This window comes from Daphnia pulicaria, chromosome 1 (genome assembly GCF_021234035.1).
Source record: "Daphnia pulicaria isolate SC F1-1A chromosome 1, SC_F0-13Bv2, whole genome shotgun sequence".
In the NCBI taxonomy this organism is placed as follows: domain Eukaryota; kingdom Metazoa; phylum Arthropoda; class Branchiopoda; order Diplostraca; family Daphniidae; genus Daphnia; species Daphnia pulicaria.
In genome coordinates, this window is record NC_060913.1 from 27,974,731 (window position 1) to 27,983,945 (window position 9,215).

General features: G+C 41.6%; 1 protein-coding gene and 1 long non-coding RNA gene across 2 annotated transcripts; one reads left to right on the top strand and one right to left on the bottom strand.

Moving 5' to 3' along the window:
- The first annotated feature begins 8 nt into the window (after nucleotides 1-8).
- Nucleotides 9-3,436, top strand: LOC124352054 (pyruvate dehydrogenase phosphatase regulatory subunit, mitochondrial-like). Its single transcript, XM_046801985.1, has 7 exons — nucleotides 9-342; nucleotides 411-1,163; nucleotides 1,226-1,979; nucleotides 2,040-2,118; nucleotides 2,265-2,633; nucleotides 2,699-2,990; nucleotides 3,061-3,436. The coding sequence occupies exons 1-7, from the start codon at nucleotides 112-114 to the stop codon at nucleotides 3,268-3,270; spliced, it is 2,688 nt and encodes an 895-aa protein (XP_046657941.1). The 5' UTR covers nucleotides 9-111; the 3' UTR covers nucleotides 3,271-3,436.
- A 2,794-nt stretch (nucleotides 3,437-6,230) lies between these two features.
- Nucleotides 6,231-8,325, bottom strand: LOC124310960. Its single transcript, XR_006909746.1, has 4 exons — nucleotides 7,231-8,325; nucleotides 7,022-7,167; nucleotides 6,529-6,946; nucleotides 6,231-6,440 (listed from the first exon to the last, which is right to left on the bottom strand). It is a non-coding gene; the product is annotated as an uncharacterized LOC124310960 (long non-coding RNA).
- Between the last annotated feature and the right edge of the window lie 890 nt (nucleotides 8,326-9,215).

The following is a 9,215-nucleotide window of genomic DNA, read 5'->3' on the forward strand; positions in this document are numbered from 1 at the left end:
TTCATTCAAATCAGCTGTTGGTGTAAACAAACTAAGCCCCCACCACCATCGTTTGTACAACGTTTGTCAAAAATCTCAAAGTGGATTTTCCGACTTTGTCATTTTTCCGTCATGGGGACGTGTCTTGTTCGAAACTCAACAATTCGGTGTTGTTTTAGGCGTTCTTACAGTTTCACTAACGCTGAAGCAATACCGTCACATGCCAAAGTAGTAATATGTGGTGGAGGAGTTCAAGGTGCTGCTCTAGGTTACTTTTTGGCCCAGCATGGTTGGGGCCAAGACACTCTCATTCTGGATCAAGGAAAAATTGGACGGGCCACTCCCTGGCACATGTCAGGACTGGTATATCACACTACCATTATTTGTATTGATATTTATCATTATAATTCTTATGTGAAGATATTTCTTAGATTGGAATCTTCAAGCCCACCTCAACAGAAACTAGAATAACTGAAGAGAGTATCAAACTTTATGATGAACTGGCCAGAATGGGCTATGACACAGGATTTAAGCAATGTGGATCTTTACTTTTGGCTCGCACCAGAGATCGGATGACCCATTTCAGGAGAATGAAATCTCATGCAGTTTGTCGCAAGATTGAGTGTTACCTGCTCACCAATGAAGAGATTGCCAAGAGGTATCCATACATCAACACTCAAGATCTTCAGGGCGGCCTATGGATACCGATCGACGCTGTTGCCGACCCACACAAAATATGCGAGAGTTTGGCCGCATTAGCTGCCGCAAAGGGTGTCCGTATGTTCGAGCACATCCAAGTGAACCGAGTGCTTACCAGCCAAAACAAGGTCGCTGCTGTCGAAACCGACCGAGGCACTATCAAATGCGATTTCTTTGTTAATTGTGCCGGATTTTGGGCACGATCGCTGGGCAAGAAAACTGAACCGCTAGTCAAAGTTCCCGTCCAGGCAGTCGAGCACTATTACCTTCACACGAAGCCCGTCAAAGACATTGATGAAAACATGCCCGTCGTTCGCGATCTTGACGGTCACGTCTACTTCCGAGTACAAAACGGTTGTGTCCTGGCAGGCGGATTCGAACCTTTGGCCAAACCTGTATTTGAAGACGGTGCACTGCCTCTTTCAGTCGAAGACAGTCGATTGGAAGTAGACTGGGATCATTTCGCACCAATGCTGGAACAAATGGTATGACAAATTATTGAACTAGTGTTACCGAATCTTAATCCTTTTTCAAAAATATTTTACAGGTTCAACGAGTTCCCCTTATGCGAAACGCTGTTCTCGATAAACTCTGCAACGGACCAGAAAGCTTCTCTCCTGATTGTAAATGGGTTCTGGGCGAGGCTTCAGAAGTGGACAACTACTTTGTCGCCACTGGAATGAAGTCGTTGGGAATAGCTTCGGCTGGAGGCGTGGCTAAACATTTATCTGAATGGATAGTAACGGGCAAACCGCCGTACCCACTCAACGAACTGAACGTCCAGCGATTCGTGCCACTACACAACAACCGTCAATTTCTGCTGGAGCGAATGCGGGAGGTGCCTGGTGTCCACTATCAATTGCCTTATCCATTCAGCGAATTCCGCACTGGCCGCCGCTTACGCGTTTCCCCGGTTTTCCCTCGCCTTAAAGCAGCCGGCGCCGTGTTCGGCCAAACGATGGGCTACGAACGACCCGCTTACTACGAGCCCAAACCTTACCAGGATTCCGACATCGAGGATCTGACTAGCCGTTCGACTGGGGGCACTAGTCAAAACGTTGAAGCTCCGTTTCGTGTGGCCTACACCAATACGTTCATGAAACCGCACTGGTTCGAAAGTGTGCGAAACGAATATCGCGCCTGTCGCGAGTCAGTTGCCATCGCTGACTACTCTTCATTCACCAAGCTGGATTTGACATCACCTGGTTCGGAGGTTGTTGATTTCCTGCAATATGTGTGCTCCAACGACGTGGACGTCCCAATTGGCGCAATTCTCCACACGGGAATGCACAATGAAAACGGTGTGTATTTGTTTTCAAAATTTGAGCTATAACTTTAACAAATGGTTTAATTACAAATAGGTGGATATGAAAGTGATTGCTCCTTGGCAAGACTCTCGGATAACCATTACATGATGATTGCACCCATCATTCAGCAGACGTACGGATCTTATTCTTTCATTTAAAATCCTCATTTTCCCTCGGTTAAAAAAAAAAATAGAAATAATTTCGGTTGGTCGGAATTAATAACTAAATTTACCAGTTTCAAGAACAAGATTTTTACTCTTAGTTTTTTGTTTATCCAAGGCGGTGTCAAGCTTGGCTTCGGCGTCAGCAACAGAAATTCGCCGGTGGAAATAATGCCAGCGTCAACATTTCGGACGTCACTTCGTTGTACACAGCTCTCTGCGTCATGGGTCCACTTTCACGGGCCGTTCTGTCGGAGTTAACCGAGGCCGATTTGAGTCCCAAGTCATTTCCGTTTTTCACCGTCAAAGAAATGGACATGGGCTCGGCATCGGGCATCCGGGCCATGAACTTGACACACACTGGTGAAATGGGATGGGTCCTCTACATTCCCAATGAGGCAGCCCTGCACGTTTACGATAAAATTATGGAACACGGGCGCAAGTACGCCATTCATCACGCAGGATACCTGGCCACTCGTAGTCTCCGGTTAATTACTTTAATTATTATTTTATGTGTTTTTAAATTATTTCAATTCGTTTGTTTATTTTTAGGGTGGAGAGGTTCTATGCCTATTGGGGTCAGGATATCGATGCATCAACGACACCGCTCGAGTGTGGACGTGGCTTTCGCGTCAAACTAAACAGCGACATCAATTTCATCGGCCGTGAGGCTTTGCTCAAACAGAAAAAAGAAGGTGTTCAACGTATGTATGTCCAGTTCCAACTTGACGACCACGATCCAGAAATTGATCCCTGGCCATGGGGCAGTGAACCTATTTACCGCAACGGAGAATTCGCTGGCATGGTTACCACGGCAGGATTTGGTTTTACCCTCAATCGACAGGTATACATTTAGTCGATTCACTGTTTTGGCTCATCACCTACATAATATCTTATGCTATTGTACTTTTTAGGTATGTCTGGGTTATGTCCAAAACTACGACGTTACCGGGACAGTCCACCGTCTAACTCCCGATTACGTGACCAGCGGTCAATATGAAGTCGACATCGCCGGATTGCGCTACAACGCCAGAGTCTCACTACGTTCACCAACGTTGCCAACCAAGTTCCGCGAAACTTACGGAGATCACTATGTGGCAACTCGTCATGGAGGTGGGGCTTGAATAGTCAACGTATTGTATAATCGCTTGAGAACGAATTCAGTTGTTGTAGTCTTAGTCTGAAATAATTCAGAGTAAATTGTGTTAAAATTACCATCACCTCTAGCGTGTATAATTTTCAAACTTGCGATCCACCCCAGCTGATAATACACATTTATCTGTCAGCCAATCAATTTTTGATTCTAGCGTGATAGTAGTCTAGCGTACCAGAATCCCCAATTTTTTTTTTTCATGAATGATGACCATGCATCACCATAATGAATCAGCCTTATCCTTAATTCAATTGATTATTCGTACCACAGACTGCCACACATTAAGACACCATGGTTTTACTTTATCTGTGCTTTGTGCCTTGGAATCCGTTAAAAAATAGAGCGGTGACGCCATCTAGTGAAAACTACACGAATATTCTCAGTTCTTACTCAAAAACGCGGAATTATCACCGTTTGTTCATCGATTCGTGACTCAGAGCTCAGACTAAAAACATCGCTTGTACCTGTACGTCAATAGATATAAATATCGCATTTGGTAATGCTATAACTAGCTATACTTGTAATTTTAAGCTACGTTGGTCAAAGCAACTCTGTAACTAACTGCTACTACCATGCTACTCGTAACATTCTGAATTTCCCGTAGGGATTCTGTACAGGTTTTTTGGTATACGGGAGACACACGGAGGGTTAGTTCGAAATTTCACCAATAGATGGCGTTCTGAGTTCGAAATTTCACCAATAGATAGCGTTCTGAGTTCGAAATTTCACCAATAGATGGCGTTCTGAGCGCGTTAGAAATGTAAAACGGTTTGAACTGCGCGCGTAGAAACTGATATCTAGGCTCTAGCGACCAAAAGTTAAAATAAACTGGCATCATCTAGGCTCTAGCGGCCTAGCGGCTTGTTCTAACTGGTTTATAGATTTATCTGTAACTATAACTAATTATTTCTTATTTCATATTGCTAATGCTAATATAAATTTTGCTGTAACTTAAGCTAAAAAGAAAGTGCGCCGTGGGGTGGGGGGGGGGGCGAAGCCTCCACCACACCTAAGTCGCACGGTCCCTCATGAATGACAGATAACTTTTGTATGTCTATATATTTCTATATGTATTAATTTAATTTTAATTAGTATACTATTTCAAGTAAAAAATCAGAATAACTTAAACAAAAAACGAAGCGTAAGAGGGGGTGGGGGTTGGTGTGAGGGGGGTTTGGTTTGTTCTAACTGTTTATAGATTTATCTGTAACTATAACTAATTATTTGTTATTTCATATTGCTAATGACAATAATAAATTTTTCTGTAACTTAAGCTAAAAAGAGAGTGCGACGTGGGGTGGCGGGGCGAAGCCTCCGCCACACCTAAGTCGCACCCCTTATGATTCACAGATATTTTTGTGATGTTCCGATACGTCTATGTTTGATTGATACTATTTAATGTAAAAGTATAACGGTAATTTAAGCGATTAACTAAGCGCGAAGGGGGGGAGGATTCACCATACCGAATCAGATTCATGTAATTTATTTTGAATTTTATGTTTACTATACTTTTGCTTTTTTAAAGTTTTAATTGATATTTCCTACGGGAACCTCGCAAACCGGAACGGGATGCCAGCATATATCCCTTTTGGTTTTTTGGCAGACGGGAAGATTAGTTCAAATTTCGCCAATAGATGGCGTTTTGGAATTTTGAACTGCGTGCGTAGATAATGGAAAACGGTTTGAACTGCGCGCTTCAGAATTGAAAAATGGTTTGAACTACGCGCGTAGAAACTGATATCTTAACTCTCAAGCGACCAAAAGTAAAAGTAAACTGGCATCATCTAGGCTCTAGCGGCCTAGCGACTCCGCCACACCTAATTCGCACTCCTCATGTTTGACATAACTTTTGAATGTTTCGATATGTTTTAATTGATTTCAATATGTATTAATTTTAATTAGTATACTATTTCAAGTAAAAAAAAATAAGAATAACTTAAAGGAAAAACGAAGCGTAAGAGGGGGTGGTTTGTTCCAACTGGTTTATAGATTTATCCGGATTTATCTGTAACTATAACTAATTATTTCTTATTTCCTATTGCTAATGCTAATAATAAATTTTGCTGTAACTTAAGCCACAGACTAAGAGGGTAAAGACTACGAACGGCTATAAACCCCTTGAAGCTATGCTCGTCCTATGCCGTATGGTGGCGCGTCGATCTCATCCTACCAAAGCCATTATTTCCCCCCTCTCCGGTCTCCCTCTGATATGAGTCTTCACACACCGTAAGTTTGTAAGTAAACCATTAATATTTCAATAGTGATGTTTTGTGCAAATATAGCTTAGATATCCCCCATGTTGTGTGAATTTTTTAAAATTTCAATGTGATCTCTAGATACAATCTATAAATTCCTTTATTAAACCCCCTTTTTGCCCTTTTTAAGGCCCAGGAAACAGCGTTTCACGATTTTCTGAAATGGGCTTGAAAATCGTGAAACGCTGTTTCCTGGGCCTGAAAACGATACAGATGGTACTTGATACATAAAGAATAGGGTTGTAGCATGAAAAATACATCATTTGTATTTTGAACACTCTTTATAAAACTTTTCACGTCGCATCTTTTCCTATGAGGGTTTTTACCTCGAACAAAATTATTTCCTTAGATATTTTAGTTTAAAGTTGCATTAAGCTCCTCCCACCCAAATTTGGCTGTTCAGACATCTTTGGTGGGAGGAGCTTATTGCGGGCCGCAGACAAAGAAAAAAGCTATAGAGGGCTCTTCGAGGTTGCCTTTTCTTTTGTGAATACTTGGCAACGCAGCAGCCGATGCCACAAAGCGAGCCAGAGGGAGGATACGCGAAGTCCCTCCCCCCCCTAACGGGTGGATTTTGCCACCCTAGCTGACGCACTTCTCATTGGCTGTCAGCTTTCTCACTGTGACATTGGCTGCTGCGTTGCCAACTCTCTTGTAAAAGAAAAGGCAACCCCAAAGAGCCCTATAGATGTTATTCCAACCTAAAAAGGAGCAGACAAGCCCAAAGTGGTGCTCAGTTTACGCCAATGCGCATTTTTGTTTTGCTTGAAGGAAGGTCTCTGGCATGTCGCTTCCATTTTTGCAGATTGCTGCCAGAGACCTTTCATCAAGTAGCATTTTTAGCTAATAATTTTGAATCAACTTTGGGTTTAAAAACATTCAAATCCTATAAAGTTAAAAGATAATAGTTAGTCGTGGACTCGTGGTAATAAGAACCTATAATGCAACTAACATGAATTTAAAAATAAACTCACATTTAACTTCCAGAAGTGGACAATTTTAAAGGGTCAAGGTCCTGCAGGATTCGGCTTTCGAATATTTCCTTAAGGAAAAATTGTTTTGAGTGTGTTTGAGTCATGGGCTTCCTTATTTAAGTCCTTAAGAATCTTTAGGACTTTGGTTTCAAATTTTGGATGTTCGGTCCAACATTCATTTATCTCGATATTCAAACTTTTTTCAATCTTTGGCTTTATAAGCTTGACAGTGGCGAGATTTTCCTTATCCACTACAATAGACTTCAACTACCCGGCATTCTTTCTGACTGTTAGTGGGTCAATCTTTGCAGAAGCAATTTTTGGTTTTGGCCCAACAACTACTGATTTTAGTTGGGTTTTTTAACTTTTTCTTTGCTAATATTATCGTGGCGTTTTTCTGAAAATATTTTTTCGAAACCTATAAATTTAAAAGCTATTTAGTCGTGGAAAAATGTTTAAAACTTATAAGGCTTAAAAAAAGTAGGCTACTCACATTTAATTGTTAGCAGAAGATAATTTCATAAATTCGAGTTGCTCGAGAGCTACTGCAAGTTTCTCGAGAAGTTCGGTATTTTTCTTTTTTAAATTTTCCTTCTGTGCTTTCAGACTATCTTCATCTCTTGAACTCTGGGATCTTATCTGGAAAAGAAAAAAATGAATTAACACTCATCACTTTTGAGAAAAGCAAAGAAGATCTCTCACCGATGGTAAAATAGGATCTTCGCAATCCGAATGATAACCTTCACCCAACAATGGTGTTTCTCGCGTCTTCGTAGTGACAGGAGTAGTTCGGACTTTGGGTACCTCAGTCCAACCGTCTCAAATTTCAATCTTAAGACCCTTCTGAATTTTCGGTTTCAAGAGCTTTATATTTGCAATTGTTTTTTTTAGCAACCACATTTTTCAAACGCGTTGCCTTTTCACCTTTATTGACCATCCACATCGTCAGCAGCTCTTTAACAGCCTTTTTTGGTTGATCTCTATCACTCCTGTAAAAATTTTGGATCTCTCCGTCTGATGCTCTTCTTTCATTCTCCATGTATAATAATAATCTAAGCTTTTTTAAAGGATGCTGTCTACCCGATACATCGTCTGTTATCTTACACAAGTCGTTTGACAGCCACTGTTTTGTTGTGCCCCCCTCCCTTCCATCCTGGAGGGGTAATATCCCGAAAAAAAAAACTTGAAATTGAAAATAAATTGAAAGGAAATTCCAACCTGAATCATTCCATGGTGAAGGCCGATGTTAAGCGGAGCAGATATATTGTATCCAAATGTTCAATAATCGCATCAATAATAAAAGTCGTCACGAATTCAACTAAAAATCACAACTGTCCAGACCAGAAACCAGAGTTATTCAACACGAACCACCAATGACCACAGTAATTGGGCTTCTTGAGGTAATAAAAGTCTGAATACCGACAGGTTTGCCAATATCGAAAACCCAAAAAATAAAAAATAAAACAAAAAAGACGTTCCAGTCGCAAGGAGATGATACACGGAGTCTATACGGATGGATGGTGAAAGTGCGGAGCGACTAAGCGTGACTTGTTCACCGGCGAGTACCTCGAGATCAACTGGCTCTCTTCGTCGTAGAAAAACGAGGAGATTCCTCAACGTTGGAAATAACTTTTGAAAAGGGATAACGAAAGCAGAAGAAGAAGGTGAAGAAAAGATGGTAAGATGGAAGGAAAAAGAAAGAAAAGAAGGAGAACCCCACCAGCAATGCCGACTCCTCGTATACCTTTTACCTTTCCTTACCTTGCAGCTGTTATTAAAAACCCCAACACACACACACACTCTCCCACACACACACACCACACACACGTACGCACGAAGGTGAAAGAAGAGAGGGGAGGGAGGGGAGAGCGCCGGAAGGGAATATATAGGTAAGGGCGAGTGGAAAATAACAGCTCCAGCCAAAGGGCCCCGACCAAAAAGTCTCTTACCTATAGAGTTGTGTGTGTGTATACGCATGGGTAAAGAAAAAAAAAGAACCTGAAGAAGATGACGAAGTAGCCTACGAGAATTTTTATACATGTACATGTTTTTCATTCTCTCTCTCTCTTCTTCTTCTTCTTTTTTCTTGAATTTTCGGCTCTCGTCTAAATAATAAGGTAAAGAACAACCTGGAACCCCCTGAAAATGAAGGTAAAGGCAGTAGGGGAGGGCCAGAAGAGGTGGATGACGACCGATCGTGGGAGGCCTTTTCTTCTAGTTATTTTTTATTTCATTTTATTTTATTTTTCATTTTCGATTTCTTTGAAAATATTAGAAAAACACAGCACACACCGTGCAGCGCCGGCCATCGTCGGTTGGTCCGTCTGTATAGGGCGGCAGCAGGTGTGTGTGTAGGATTATTTCGTTTCTTATATTTATTTTATTTTTTTTTCCACCAATTTCATCAGCCGCGCACACACAGAGAGACTGCGATTCCGAGAACGAATCTTTTCCCTATTTTTATGTCTTGAAGAGAATAGGCGTCGAAAAGAATAGTAACTACCTTGAGCTGCTCCTTTTGGATCCCAAAAGGCAACGCGTTTCGCGTCCCGGCCTTCAAAACAGCCATGTTCGTTTTGGCCACGACTTAATTCAACTTTTTTTTTGTGGGATGTGTGGTAAATGGCCCCCACTTGTCAGAGGCCCAACCTTCAAAAAAGCCATGTCCGTTTGGGCCACGACTGAAT